The sequence below is a fragment of the Myotis nattereri genome, assembly GCF_964212035.1.
Source record: "Myotis nattereri genome assembly, chromosome: 9".
Lineage (NCBI taxonomy): Eukaryota > Metazoa > Chordata > Mammalia > Chiroptera > Vespertilionidae > Myotis > Myotis nattereri.
Window position 1 is genome coordinate 33,517,321 of NC_138084.1, and position 16,417 is coordinate 33,533,737.

Below are 16,417 nucleotides of genomic sequence, written 5' to 3' on the forward strand. Positions count from 1 at the left end.
ACATCTTTTTGTGTGATTATTTGATTAGTGTCTGCCTCCCCACTAATCTCTGAGTTTTATGAGAACATGAGCTGTGTATTTTGTGTACATTCCATCTTTAGACTTTTGCACAGTGGCTGGCACTTACTAGGCATTTGTTGAGATAATTGTGTGAGAAAAGTGAGTTGGGAGAGTCCCACTTAAGGGTCTACTTCAAAATAGCAAGTTTGGAGTCTCCCGAAAAGTCTCATGGATTGGCATTGGCTACCTGGAGCATGGTGTCACAAAGGATACGAAGGTGGTATCTGGAGTCAGTAAGGAAAGGGTGTGCTGGAAGACTACCAGTGCCAGCTGTGGTTAAGGATGCTGCATATTTGTTGACCTTGGTCTGAGTGAGGAGCAGGTCCCCTTTGCCAGCCATTTCAAGCACAAAGGTGTCTATTGTATCGTTCGTGGCTAGAGCCATTTGAGGAGGACTGAGGGTTACCGCATGTCTGAGCTGAAGATAAGCTGCCTGACCTCAGGAATATTTTTTTAAAGCACAAATAAGAATACACTTAGAACAATGCTATGCAAAGAAGCCAGAAGCAGACCTCTGTCTTGAGGAATTCACTTGCGGGGAATGTGCATTTCATGTATCATTTGGCAGGAACGAGCAGACCTAACATACTTCAGCTAGTGTATCCCACCACCAGACAGAACTCTGTAATGCACTTTTCCCAAATCCATAAAGTAGCTGCTCTACTCACGAGGATAATCCTTTGGGTGCGTCTTCTCAGACCAATTCCCATAAAAGGTGAGTCTGTACTTGGCAGTCCCGCAGGCGCAGCAGTCTAGGATTGGCTTGTCCGTCACCCCGTCAAACATGGAATCTGAAACAGTCAGGAAGGAAAGGCACCAAGTTAGGAAGCAAATGTGGGTCTTGATCTCATCCTAATGCTTGGGGAAAAACATATGAGGTGCAGTTTTCATTGATTAATAACACAGAGAACCAGGTCAGGACTTGGCCTATAAAGGATTCTGTATACCTCTCAGTATGGCAACCACATTCTGCAATCAATCAATCAATCAATCAATCAATAAATTACTTTTGCTCTTATCAAGTGAGGAGACCTGTGGATCAAGAAGGCAGAATATTTGGGATGGAGGTTGTATTGAGAAACCAGAGATAAAACTGACTAAGTTATCCATTCTGGGCCCCGGTCTCCTCCCTCATCCCTCCCACAACACGATTTTCCCACCAAATTTTAAGAAGAATATACATGTGTGTTTTCTCTAAGAAATATCTCCTGGGGCCAGATTGGCAGGACCAGAAGGAGTTGCTTTGAAGGAGCAGTGAGAACAGAAAGACAGAGACAGAGAGATAAAGGACTGCTGGAAATTATTATTTTTAAAAAGATACGCATATATAATCACATCACTTCTTATCAAGCTTTCAGAGGCTTTACTGGGAGGGGTGGTGGGTGGGGAATATGTTCCGAAGTTCAACTTTACTTCTGAGCACAGTGGCAGCCAGGAAAAACTGAAGATTCCCCCTCTGCCCCTACTTTTAGCTGTGAATAGCTGATAAGTGGGGAAAGAGAGATTACATGAATAAATTCAGAATTTCCAATTGTCAAGCCCACATCCCTAACTGCGCATTGTTGCCTGTCGTCTCTTTTGCTTCCTGCAAGATGAAAACAATGACTACAGCTGCAACTTGCTTCAAGTGCTTCAGTTTCTCTACCGGTATTATCATAAATGTTCTTTTTTTTTCCAAGTTGGACATTTATTCTTAAATATTATATAAAGAGCAAGCGACAAAGAGTACAAAAATCTTTTGAGTGTAAGAAAGAGCATTTTACAAGCGTTCCATATGGAATTCACTGGGTTCGTTTGGTTTGAATATGCAAAATCAGTGATGGGTGGAAGAAGTGCATTCTGGGCTCCAGGATGGAGGGAAAAAGGACGAGTTATTGTAATAATAACTACACTGCATAGAGTCCTTGTATGTGCTGATTCTTTTCCACATATAGCTAGGATTGTCCTAGCAATCCTAGGAGGTCAGTACTTTAGTTAACCTCATTGTACAGATCAGAAAACTGTGGCATATTAGGTAACCAGCCCAAGGTCACAGGGTTAGTGAGTGGTGCAGGCAAAACTGGAGCTCAGGTCTTTTTGAGTCTGGAGCCCATGCTCTTTATTTTGTTTAACTTTTATTGATTTCAGAGAAGAAGGGAGAGGCAGAGAAAGACAGAAACATCAATGATGAGAAAGAATCATTGATTGGCTGCCTCCTGCATGTGCCCAGACCAGGAATTGAACCATGACCTCCTGGTTCATAGGTGAACACTCAACCTCTGAGCCACGTCAGCCAGGGTGGAGCCCATGCCCTTCATCTCTGCCCACTATCTGTCTAGCAAAGACCTTTGGCTGGATAGATCCACAGAAATACCAATGAGTGAAAAAAAATTTTTTTTAAAGAATAGTTTACTGATTTTTTTTTTTTTGAGAGAAACATTGATGTGAGAGGGAAACATCCATCAGCTGCCTCCTACACACCCCCTAGCAGTGATCTAGCCTGCAACCTGGGCATGTGCCCTTGACTAGAATCGAACCAGAACCTCCTGGTGCATCAGATGACACCCAACTAACTGAGCCACACCAGCCAGGGAGAGTGAAAATTCTTCCATGTGCTTCTCTTTTTGCTTTTTCAAATGGAGAATGGTACATTAAAAAATTATTTCCCTACACAGCTCCAGGATTTCTAAACAGTCCTAAAGAAGAGTTCTGAAACCACGCAAAACAGAAATCCCTGTGTGGCTACGTTTTGTACACTTGGAAGAGACCAGAGCATTGTCTGTGCTGAGGAACAGGCTCCCACTGCCTCATGCACAGGTAACCCACGTCTGATTCCTGCATGAGCCACTTGGACAGTGGAGGGACAAGCTCTGTTGAACATATTTCAGGAAAGGTAGGATAAATCAATAATTCCTAAATATATGTATTTTTTTTTTGCTTTTCACATTTCCATTATGACCAACTATGTTGTGTAAAACTAAATTCGTTTTGAAAAAGGGATTCAGAGCTAAGAGGTACAGGCTGGGGTTTCAATGGTGACTACCAGGCACTGTCAAATGAAGCAGCAATAACCTCTCAAGAAACCAAAATAAGGCAAAATTGGAGTTTTACCTTATCCAAAGGGCTCTCAGGTCTATAGGTGGTAAACTTAACATGTATCCAGGAGTTCAAGGGAATACATTTTACAATAAATCTTTTGAACTTCCAACAGAAAAGAAGCTTCCACTTAAAAAGAAAATTTCTAAGTTTGAAACTAGAAACAGACATATGGTTTCCTACTGAGGACAAGCCTATTGAAAATGAGCCAGGCTTTCAAAGGGTAGTGATAACAAGTGTTAACTTCTCTCCCCGCCTTCTAACCACAGCAGGGCCTGCAAAACACAGGTAACTTCAGGCCCTGCAGCGTCTCCTGAGCTGCCCTCTCTCCCCATTTCTACTCTCAGTCCACCAGCTTCCTTGTCAGCATTCATCCTTTACTCTCCATTCCTCTAGCCCTTTTCTTCCTTTTCTCATTATCCCTTTTCTCCCGCAGTCTCTTCTCTTCCCTGCTTTTCCCTTTATCTTCCCCTCGCCTTATCACTCTCCCTTAATTGTTTGTGACATAGATTTAAAGTGAGCCTGTGGATGCATATGTTTGTTATGGGTCACCTTTTTGAATATTTTATGTGTCTCACTTAATTGTAAATAGCTTAATGTTTTCTGTTTCTTTCTTAAAATAACGATTGCCATTGCTTTTTAGCTATGCAGGTCTTAATTTTTCCCCTATGCATTAACAGCTTCTATTGGGGGAAAAAATAATAGATACTTGCATCTCTCTCCCCTTCCCTGATTGATTTGATTGGACTCACCAAAGGATATAAAGGCCTTAATGAAAGTGCTAGAGATAATTAAGTAGGCATACACATTTAAGAGAAATCCCTTTGCTCGACGCTGATGAATTAAAGACTTTCTTAACGTGATCTGCCTGCTAACTGATGAATTTCCTCATGGGTCTGTTGTCTCTGGGGATCATCTACAACTATATCTAAAGTTCCTACAGCCCATTCATGTAATACTTTAAACAATAAAGAATTAAAAAAAAAAGATCCTACAGCCCAGGTCCTGCTGGGCTCCCTGCCTCCCTCAGCCCCCCCATAAAGTTGTCATTAGAAAGTGGTGTTTTAACCGTAACTGCCGGGGTCCAACCCCAGCAGGTCCAGGGGTCCCCAAAGGTGTGGACAGAGTCGGCGAAAAAGGAATGACACGGAGACAGCGTTCAGTTGATCAGCAGCCTAGTCAGGATCTCTAGCCAGGATCTCCAGCCAAGTTCTGGTCTGGATCTCCAGCAAAGTTCTGTTCAGGATCTCCAGCGAAGTTCTGGTTAGGATCTCCAGCCAGGTTCTGTGTCCATGTTCTCTTGCTAGGTTCTCCAGCCAGGTTCTCCAGGTTCTCCAGCCAGGTTCAGTCACCAGATTCTGTAGCCAGGTTCTTCAGCCAGGTTCTGGCTAGGTTCTCCAGCCAGGTTCAGTCACCAGGTTCTAGTCAGGTTCTCTTGCCATGTTCTCTCCAGGTTCTGTCTCTAGGTTCTTCAGCCAAGTTCTCTCGCTAGGTTCTGTCTCTAGGTTCTGTGGCCAGTTTCTGTCCAGGATCTTTTGCCATGCTCTCTCCAGCGAAGTTCTTCTGTCTCTAGGTTCTGTGTAGGTTCTGTGTGTAGGTTCTGTGTCCTGTTGTCTTGTTACATCTGTATTTATACCAGTTGATTCTAATCCTATCAATCTCTATTCCAAAGGTTAGGGCATTTCTTATCTCCATTCCAGGGAGTAAAGATTATGTAGCTTAAGCATGATTGTTCGTAGTTAAAGTGATTAATTACCCGCCTGGCACTTAGTTAAGGGGTTTTATTCCCTCCCTAACTTCAGGGGAAAATCCCTACCTGGGGAAACAACCTTCCTCAGAGAGGTGATCTTGGATAAAACACATAGTGCCAAGAAGGTGAGCAAACATATTAAGAACAGTATGCCATATATGCCAGGTCCCTTGAAACAGCAAGGATGGACCGGCTCCCGGCACCTAACTGGTTTGGCCCTGTGGCTAGATCGTCGGCCTGTGGACTGAAGGGTCCCAGGTTCAATTCTGGTCAAGGGCATGTGCCTTGGTTGTGGGCACATCCCCAGTAGGGGGTGTGTAGGAGGCGGAGATGTTTCTTTCTCATCGATGTTTCTAACTCTCTCTCCCTTCCTCTTTGTAAAAATCAATAAAAAATATTTTTTTAGAAAAGGAAAGTGGTATTTTAAACAGGTGCGTGTTTAGTCATTATTTTTTTCATTCAATATTAATATTTAAAAATGTATTGTCGACACTATTACAGATGTCTACCATTTCACCCCCACCTTTACCCACCTCCACCCAGCCCCCACCCCCCTTCCTCTGGCCATCACCACACTGTTGTCTGTGCCTGTGGGCTATGCATATATGTTCTTTGATTAATCCTTTCACCTTCTTTCATCCGGTCCTCTGCCCCTCCGCCCCGTCCCCCTCCCCCCCGCCCAGTCTTCTCCCCTCTGACCTCTATCAGCCTGTACCATGTATCCATCCCTAGAGGATCTCTGTTTTAGAAGCAATAACCAATAGAGATTTGCAATGCCACTTTATTGACATTATATCTGCAGAATTTTAGCATAGTCATAGCTTAGACAAGGATTGAGTTTTTGGGACATGCACTTAGTTAAGGATTGCTATCAGTATGTGGAGTGTCAGCCAAGGGCCTCCTTAGAACCCTCAAATCTGGGAGATAAGGTTGTCCTTGATAGTCAAACTCACAAAGCCATCCCCCATCTGTGAGTGGAACCCAAAGCGTGGCCTGTAAATGTGTGATCCTGAAAACCCACAACTCTGACCCACGGGACTTCAGTGGCATCTCATGGAGCCAGGGTAGGAATGGGATTGCCCTTTAGAAATCGAGAGCCTCAATAGTTGAAATGCTCCCTTGTTTGGAGAAAAGCTGAATGGGCATGTGAACAATGAAATACAGGAAAGGAAAGTCCCAAAAGCCGCGTATGGTGATGCCCACCTGGAAACTGACCAGGGTCCTGACCCAAAGGTTCCATTCTCTGGCCCCTATCCTATGGCAGGTATGGCCCTAATGCAGATATCTAACCTCTCCCGTTTTGCTCTTTCCATGCTTAGCATGCAACACCACTCTCCCCCATATAGGATATAATTTCTGTTCTAGCTCATCTACAGGGAAACATATGCTTCAGGATGCTTTGATCTACTGAAGGCAACAGTTCACACTACTGAATTGGGAGGCAGTCCCTTTGACAGAAAGGAAAATGTTAAGGGCATTGGCTCTTAGATTCAAACTCTGCCCTCTGCTGCAAGCTGTATGATGCTGAGCAAGACATTAAATTTTCCCCACCTCAGACTTCTCATCTATAAAATGGGGATGATGTAATGGTTTTTTACCATATAGGGTTGTGCAGATTACCTGCTTAAAGTTTGTGAAGTGCTTAGAATAGTGCCTGACATGTAGCAAGCACTCAAAAAAACCCAAAAAACAAAAATCTATTCTTATAATTTTCCCAGAAGACCTTTATCAACCTTTCTTTTTCTTAGTAGTTTATGATTTGCTAGAATTAGAGAGGATTATTTCTTCTCAAAATGCTAATGGCTTGAAATGCAAATAAACTTCTGCAAAAATGAATAGAAATGAGATAAAGATGTATAATTATAGAACATTTTCTATTTTTATTTAGTTCTTTAATGACTTCTAAACACATTCAGATGTTTAAGATCTTCATTTTTTACAGTAGATTAATAAACAAGCTTTCAGATACAGATAATAATAACTAATACTTACAGGTAGCATTTACTATGTGGCAAGGAGGCATGGTACAATTTTACATGTATTAAGTCAGATGACTAGAAAGGGCAGAGATAGGCTTTAAACCCAGGTCAGATCTGAATCCAGGCCTCTGCCCTGAACTCCCCAGTCTACTTGATCTGGGTGGGCTTTGTTAGAATGCCTTCAACCCATGGAGAGGGCAATGATGAGCTTGCACATCTAAGGACCAGATCCTTGAATGTGGTGAAATCACAAGGCCAATGCCCCCATGGCAACCCCATCTCCCTCTGTGCTTTCCTGGAGAAGGTTCCTCCATATTGTCTGGGTACTACCCAAGTTTCTGTTGGTGATTATTCTGGAAAACCATTAAAACTTCTTGTGCATTCCTTAATTAAGTCCTGTGAATTATTCCAGGGAACCTCTTCAGAATAATCACTGTTTCACAAAAATAAAAAAGACAACACCAATATAAGGTACATTATCTCCTACCCAGGGAACCAAGCTGGGTAATTAGAGCTTAAGGCAGATCCAATTATCCGCAGCACACAGCCAGATTAAAAATTAGAGCTACGTGAGGAAGCAGGACCCAGAGGAACTCAGAAAGCACAATCATCTTAATTCCCGAAGCCAGGTGTTTGGACTGAATAAGCCACCTTCCATTTATTTGGCCCTCTCCCATTGCATGTTCTTACCTTGTTCACAAAGTTTCTTGGTCAGAGAGCCCTCATCTTGAAAATAAATGATGCGTTTCTGTACGATGCTGGCCCTGTAGGGAAAGAAGACACAGTGTAGTGATAAGGATGTCAGTTCCTTGCCTGGCCACTGATAGCTGTGAGGCTTTGGGTGAATCACCTCAACTCTCTGTACCTCAGTATCTTCATTGGAAAATTGACAGTAATAATACCTACATCATCGGATTGCTATGAGAACTAAATATGAAACTATATGGTAAGAGCTTAGCACATAACCTAGAAACCACTCAATAAATATTGGTAATTGTATTGGTGGTGATGGTGCTAATATTAAGGGAAGAAAGTGAACTAACAGCATTTTCAATAACTTTTCTCAATGGTTCATTTTACTCTATATCAAACTATTGAGGCCATTGTAGATCAATGAAATTCAAATAAGATAAGCATGTCAAATCCTCTTCCTGAAGGGGAAAAAAGGAATTTAAAAATATATTTTGATTTGTTCTGAAAATGTCATTCTATATCTTTCCTGAAAGTCTAGACAAAACCGTCTCCTACATTCTGAACAAAGACAACTTCAGCTGTTATATCTCTCTCTTAAACATGTCAAACACAGACTCTTAGAATCTGGAAAGAATATTTTGAGGTTGAAAAATGGCTTACTTTTGGCCAGCACATATTTTCTCTTTAATTAGACATGCTACTTCTCCTTTAACCCACCCGGCTACTTATTTTGAGCTGGCTTCACAGAAGTTGAATCTCCAAACCCAGTTCCAGTAATTTGAAAGTCTACTATGCTTAACGCTGAGACAGTGCCAGTGGATCTCCAGCCATTGCTATTGATTCTCTTTAGCAGTGATACTCAATCAAAAGGTAATTTTTACTTTGATTTACCCTATTAAACAGGTAAAGGAAGCCCTTGACTCCATCCCAGCTGACCACACTGAACAAGTGATAGAGTCAGCCAATTTGCCCTGTGTCACATGATCTCACACCGAGGAATGGGGCCAAGTGTGCACAGATCTGCTGAGTACAGAGGCAGTTTTCTTGCTGGTCTGGGCCTGGGCCAAGATGACTTTCCAAAGAAACGTCTACTCTACACCCTGTCTTGCATAAAAGGCTAAAATTCAGACTAGTCTACATATGTCTTTTATAGTCTTTCCTCACCCAGGGGAGACAAGATGTTGAAATAAATGAATGAAATATGCTTCCTGTCTACACAAAGCTACTTTGATCATTTATCCATTCTGTTGACCATCAAGCAGAAAGTTTCCTCAGGCCAAGAGAACACTCTTGAGAACACTTACTCTCACCCCAAAGCCAGATAACAAAGCCTTTTATTAGTCAGAATATTCCAGAATGCTTCTCAAAGTGTTTCCCACAGAGAAGGGCTTCAGGGACCCATGTGGAAAGCAAGGAGAAGGCTTAGTGGGAAGTATTCCAGGTCCCACATTCTTGCTTCAACCAAAGGCTCTATCCTCATTTCAACCAAAACAGCATCCTCCCCCATCTGCCTTCTTGTTGAATTTACTGGTATATCTTCAACAAATAGTTATCGGAGGCCCACTTAGTGGCCAGACACTGGCCAGGGACACTGTCATGAACAAGACAAATGGGGTCACTTTTCATTCTGAAAGTTTACAGTACAGTGGGGGGAAAGCATCAAACAGCAAAATCCTTACCTAATCATTTAACACAACTGTGATTTAGTGCTGACTGGAGAAGTCCACAGGCATGGGAGAATATAACACAGGGGATCTAGCCAAGCTGGGAAAGGCTCTCCCCAGAAAAGATGGCCAAGCACAGATTTGAAAGAGAAGGAAGCTAACGAGGCAGTTGGGAGGGAGAAGATAGGGAGAAGGCCTCCTTTGTAAAATCCTTGACGTGGGAGGGTCAGGACTCATTGGAGAATCTACAAATGGCAAACCAGAGAGGTAGTGTGAAATGAGCTGCAGAGTGGGCAGAACCACATCATCCAGAGCCTGCAAGGAGATGGCGTTTTACTCCAAGCTTGAAGAGATATTTGAAGAGTGTGTCCTATGGAGTGAGATGATCAAATTTGCTCTTTTGGAAAAACTCTTGGGTCAGAGAGTAAAAATGGGTTGGTGTGTGGTGGCAGTATACAAAGCTCTCATGCCAATCAAATTTTGTCTCAATAATATTCTCTTGTCAAAATAGTTTGAAAACCCTGATGCAGAGGATAAATACAAACTTACTATGGTATTTAAGGCTTTTCATAAGTTTCTCCCAAACATCCCTCTGGCTTCATTTATTGCCAGTTGATGCCATGCTTCCTGGGTTCCAGACATTGAGAAGTTTATGCCACTTATCTGAACACTTTGTCCACTCTACCAGGTGCTGTCTGTGCTGTTTTCTCTCCCAGAATCTCCCAAAACCCACCTTTGCTAGTGTCTATAACAAATAGTTTTCATTTCCTTCCTCCTGCTGTAAATATGAGAACAATGGCAAAGCCAATGACTTAAAAGCATTACCTCACTTGGAAAAATTAAATCATCCCCAAATTTCCCAAAAATGTGATTGCAAAAATTTGGGAGGCCAGAGATAGAAAATATGTATTTACTTATAAGAGGTTTCAGTTTTCCTCATTCTTTGTTTTCTAAAGTCTAAGGCAGTTCACTCTCTCCTTTTGATAATAGTTGTAATTTCTGAGCCCCTTGTACTGTGCCTGCTTGTTCCTGGGCCATGGAGGCCCTTTATGTACTAATCTCATATATCTTATGCTTTATACATATTACATGTCCTCAAATTCCTTGCCCCAAACCCTTGGGCTAGATGTGTTTTTAATTCAATTTTTCAGCTATTAGAAAGTTAAGATGGCAATATGCTATTAACATCCCCATAAGCAAACACATTAATATGCTGCTGCAAAATGTAAGAATATTTATATTAAGAGGGTAAATAAAACTATAAGGAGCTTCATGTCACTTTAGGTCAAGTTTGGCAAACTTATAAATATGCTCATTTTCAGAGGGATTATGATGAGGGCTTGTGGCCATTTTCACCCTTATCTTCCAGGTGGGAATGGCTGAGGTTACAGTAACACGCCTAAGGTTTTGAAGTTCTTTCTGTCTACCTCCAAAGTCTACGGTTTGTCTCATGCTCAGAGTGGTTGTTAGGATTAAAGATTAGGTAGAAAAAGTATAATTGTCCTGCGAGGTATCATGAAATGCAACCCCCAATTAATTTTCCTTCGATCAGTTTTCCTTGGATCATCTCATGGAATGCACTATGGAGAACTGAGATTTTGGTGGGCCTGCCTGGAGCCTGGGCTGTGATCACCATGAAAAGCCCGAGCATACATCTCCATGCCTGTGCTTGGTCAGCGCTCTGTATCATGCCTTTTGGATTTCAAACCCAGTGCCGATCAAATGTGGTATACATCAAATGTGGTTCTGATCTGGCCCTGGTGATTTGGCCTCATCCCGATCCGAACCTATCCAAGCCATGTTTTATATGTGTCTTCATGGTCTTATACCTCTGGGTCTCTGTCCATGGGATTTCTTCTGTCCTTCATTACTCTTCAACATAACATAACATAACATAACATAACATAACATAACATAACATAACATAACATACACACACACACACACACACGCACACACACACACACACTCACACTTTAGTTACCTACCTCATACTGAACTATATTACTTCCCAGGTTGGTTCCTTGACCGGTGGTCTTCCTATGAGAACCACAGCCACAGCCTCTTGGGTTTTTCCCACCACAGCACTGATTAACCTACATTATAATTGTCTGTTTACTTTTCTATCTCCTGTGCTAGATTATTATATTTTTGAGAGCAGGAACTGTATCTTACTAATTTCTATAGACATCAGTAGCACTGCAGTATTGGGAGAAGAAATGGGATCAAGGAAAAGGAGAGAATTTGAGATTGAGCTGTCTGTAGATATGACGGTGGTCTGTCTAGGGGGGAGTTTGGCATAGGGACCTGTAACTCAGGGGAGATATGAAGGGGTGGGAAGTGTGGTTATAGAGGTTACTGGGGCAAAAGTAAAAGTTGAAGCTTTCAGAGTGGCTGATGTCACCCAGGGAATGTGTACAGAAGAAGAAGCCAAGCTACACCCAGGACTTTGAAGAAGACCAACGCTCACCTACTGATATGCCAGCAGAGACCAAGGATACGCTTGGTTGCAGAAGATGCTTCTTTTATATTCCCAGAAAATGCATTTCACATTAAGTCTGTTCGCATTGAAAGTATAAAACTCAGCTGAGATTTATAAATCATATTATTGTTCAGGAAAATAATAGCTTTACAAGATGAGAAAGCTGTTAGTAAGAATTCCCTTAGCATTTCAAAATGACAAATTTCTCCCATTCTGTGTTGCAATTTGGCCGTCCTATTGCATAGCATTTCTATACTGATCTACTGAATGCTCTCTTATCACGAGAGAGTGTGTTAAGGAAATCTAAATTAAATTTCTCAGTGTGTTAGCTTCTCAAACTTTGGAAGATTGAGATTCTAAATAACTTAATCATTTTAAAAGTTTTCTTTCAAACCTAAAGTGGAACATTTCCAGAAATGCCATTGGGAATCTCTTGGATGCTTGGCCCTTTTCTGTCTGAAGGGTTTATTTATTGGCTGTTCTTTTTCCTCAGGGAATTTGCCTGTTGGAGTGAAGTTAGAGTTGGCTAAGTTGTGGATTTGTCTAGTGTTGAAAGGGCCTGAGATCCCTGCTTTCACTGACAAGGGATAGGGAGACCATAGAAACTAAAAGACTTGGCCATGAAATGGCTTAAAACTACACATGGGTCATCAGTGGCCATGTACAGATCATGCATGCAAGGTCCTACATGCATGTTGTGAATAGTCACTGTGTGGTAGCCATTATTGTTGCAATGGTAAAATTGCCAGCCCTTAACGAAGCACCTGGCACACTAACATCCTAATAAAGAAGGAATATGCTAATTGACTGCCATGCCCTCACAAGATGATGGCGCCCACAGCCAATAAAGAGGGATATGCTAATTGACCTTCACATCCTCAAATATGGCAGGGTCCACAGCCACAAGATGGCAGCGCCCAGTCCCCTCAGCCCCGCTGGGGCAGCAGGCATGCGGCATGGCTGGGCCCGCCCCCAGGTGGGTCCGGCCACTCCGTGTGCCTGCCTCCAGAGTCCCCCAGTCCCCTCAGCCCCCCAGCCACCCAGGGCCAGTCTGATGTGCAGGAAAGCCTTGGATGGTGGCTGCCCAGCCACCCAAGGCTGCTCGAGACTCAGGTAACCAGGTCTGGCCGAGCTTGCACTGCCGGCAGTGGCAGCAGTAGAGGTGTGATGGGGCATTGCCTTTCCCTGATTGTCAGGTCACCTCTCGCCCCTGAGGGCTCCCGGACTGTGAGAGGGGGCAGGCTGGGCTGAGGGACCCCCCCACCTCCACCCCTCCCTGCTTCCAGTGCATGAATTTTCATGCACCAGGCCTCTAATATTTAATAAGCAGTAGCTATTGTTATAATTGATGTCAGATCTGTCACCTACCCTGTGGAGAGAGGAGTGAGGGGCTACCCTGGTTATCTGCTTTAGGCAGAGATAATGAATGGCCAAAATGAAGCTCGGCTTTGTGGTTTCCAGGTTATTCTTGTCAATCCTCTTCCCAATTCCAGTAAAATCCCTATTCCTAAACATTTCTTGGAGTACATTACAAAATTTGTCTATAATCTCAGGGATGTTTTCCACAGAAGTGATCCAGTTTGTAATGAGTATCATCTACTTCCTTCTACCATGAAAAAACAACTCTGTGGGAAGATCCAGGAATGAAATGTTAAAGTCACAGTGATGGTAATATCATCAGGAACTGAGGCTATCTGCCTTATTTTATGTCACAAGGATGCCAACTGCTAACCTGACCATGGTCTTGTGTTAATTAACAAATATTTATAGACCCTTACACCAACCTTTTATATGGCTTTAGGTGGATCTCAGGGCAGGGAGCTCTGTCCAAGAGTTAATAGACATTCTGGCAGCCCATGATGATGTGCCCATGGGAGAAAAAAGTGAAAGCTTATCTGCAGGGTTCTAACACACACACACACACACACACACACACTCACACACACACACACACACGAAGTCCATGTCTGCCCAATAGCAAGGCCACCACAGTCCTTGCTTGAGGTCATAAAACTATTGATTCAAAGACTGGTATAGTCTTCTATCATTACTGCAAAGAAGCAATTTTAGTAGCTGCCTTGAGATTATTCCTGCTTAATTATCACTCATTCATAAACCATTTACTAAGCACTTCTTTTGTGATGGACATTTTGTTAGGAGCTGAAAATGTAAAGATAAGTAGGAGATGTTGCCTTCTAGTAAGGAGCAGCTAGCCCAGTGAGGAAAAGAAAGAAACAGAAAAATGAAACAGGACCTCAATGTTGAGCACAACAATGGAGGAGCCAAGGGAGGGAGAGGAGCAGAGATTAACTTCGCCTTGGCAAAGCTCCAGGAGGAAGCACTATGGTGGCCCTGAAGGTCTGAACTGGGAGAGGGGCAGTGGGAATAGAGAATCCAAAAGGCATGTTGTAGGGAAGTTTATAAGGACTTAGGAACTTACTGGATCTGGGGCAGAAGGAGGAGATTGAGTATAAGATATTTTACTTCTTTTTTGTTTATTTAACAATTAAGCATCCATTTAGCCATTAAAGATAGTGGTCAACTGTTAAAAACAAAACACAATTAAGCACCCTTCTAAGTCCTTCATGGATGCTAACTCATTTCATCCTCCCAACAATGCCATGGAGTGGGCCCTGCTATTACCCCTGTTTTACAGATGAGAAAAGTGAGATAGTGGAAGATAAGTAAATTGACTTCCCATATACAAACCCAATGACTAGAGAGAGGAATGGTGATGCCAGTAAATGAAACAAAAGAAAGAAGAGACAAGGAAGAATTTTTTTTTGGGGGGGGAGGCGGGATTTTTATTGAGATACTTGTAGATTCACATATAGTTATAAGAAATACTATGGAGAGATTGTACATTTTCCCCAAAGGTAACATTTTGCAAAATCCAGTATAATACAGGGTAGGGCAAAAGTAGGTTTTCAATTGTGAGTATAAGAAACACAGCATTTATTCTTGGATTATTATTTATCAACTAGAGGCCCATTGCATGAAGATTCGCGCAACAGGCCTTCCTTCCCCTGGCCAGCGGCACCAGTTTTCCTCTAGCACCTGGGATGAGGCCTTTGGTCTGGCCACAGCAGCAAGGCTTGGCTTCTCCACTCTGGCTGCAGCAGAGAAGCCAAGCCTCTTCAGTCTTCCCTCCCTGCCTGCATATACAAATTAACCGCCATCTTTGTTGGGTTAATTTGCATACTCATCCTGATTGGCTGGTGGGCGTAGCAGAGTGACACCAATTTGCATGTTTCTCTTTTATTAGTGTAGATTGTTGTATTATTTATGTATTTGTATTATAACCGTAAACCTACTTTGCCACACCTTGTATTACAACCAAGATATTGACATTGGTATAATCCCCCAGCCTTGAGTCTGGTTATAAATAGGCTAGATGAGGGTCAGATCATGCCATGCAACTTGCCCATGAGCTGCCACACTCTATGACAGAGCACTCCCAAATGACTCTCTGAGCACACAGTGTATGTTTGAGCCCCAGTGGAGACTCATCCATAAGTGCTATGATGACTCAGAGGTAGAAGGCCATCCCTGACGGGGATGAGATAGAAGAAGAGGTGACGTGGGGGAATTAACTGGTAGGAAGGAGGTCAATCAGGCTAATACGGCACTGGAGGATCTGGAGTCCCAGATACTGAGTCTGTAACCAGGGACGGGCTCTTTGAAGCCACTAGAGCTGCACAACAAAGAGTCTCTTGGCGGGCACACCGTCCTTGGGCCTTGGCAGCAACATCCTCTGCTCTGAGCAGACATCTCAGCCTGAATCCGGAGCATCAGCTCCATGTACACATGCAGCTTAGGTTGTGACCGAACCTGGCAAAGAGGTCACGCAGGTTCTTAAGACTACAGCCCATTCCCAACCTTGTATGGTCATTGGATTTCTGGAGCTCCTGATTCACGTCACCGAACAAAGTTATATCTACAAAGCCCCAGTTCTAATTTTAACAAAAATGAGAAGAAAATTAGTTTTAGCACTCAGTGTATTTCTTCTTAGAATCACCCCGAGGATGACAAGTTTACTGTGGTTCCATTTTCTCTTAGTATTGTCCAATTTCAGACCTCATCATTATCATATATCTTGTCAATGCTATTATGCTAGAATTTAAAAATTTACCCCCTCCCCTGCAAAATCCAATGGAAAATTAACAGCGAGGAATTGATTTTCATATTACAAGAGAGACATAAAAACAAAAGGGTAAAACTGGATTTTGGCTTAAAAGAACTAATTTAGATGTGAGAGGCATTAAAACCAAAAAGACATTCATTTACTCATGTTTTTGTCTAACAGAGTAGGTGCCACAAAGCTGTGTGAGGAACCAGAAGTACTAAATGAATAAGAGTGGGTGTTACACCAAATAGTTGACAGCCTGGTGTGAGAGAGAGATATGTAATCTGATGAATCAATATGTAATCTAGTACATATCAAGAACTAGAGTCTACCCAATATCCATTTCCTCCCTCTGCCATGCCTACAGAACCCTCAGTTTGGGAGGCATGGTACAAGGTAAAGCCAATCACAATATCCTGCTCTCACTTTCCCAGCCTTCCTTGCAGCTGGGGAACAGGAGTATATGACCCACATGTGGCCTCAGTAACATAGGACAGGTTTGCAGGATATAGGGGAGGCATTCTGAGGAAGTCTTGCTTTCCAGATAAAAGAAATGGATGAGTCACCCTGGCCCGTCCTTTTTCCAGT

At 42.7% G+C, this 16,417-nt stretch overlaps 1 protein-coding gene across 3 annotated transcripts in view; it reads right to left on the reverse strand.

The window, feature by feature from the left end:
- The window catches only part of SPON1 (spondin 1), a 255,424-nt gene that overhangs the window by 146,840 nt on the left and 92,167 nt on the right, over positions 1 to 16,417 (reverse strand). For all 3 annotated transcript variants that reach the window (XM_081098877.1, XM_081098876.1, XM_081098875.1), the window contains exons 4-5: positions 7,555 to 7,628; positions 729 to 851 (exon numbers count right to left, since the gene is read on the reverse strand). In XM_081098877.1, the coding sequence (XP_080955003.1) occupies positions 729 to 851; positions 7,555 to 7,628 (197 nt within the window). The remainder of the gene's footprint in view (positions 1 to 728; positions 852 to 7,554; positions 7,629 to 16,417) is intronic.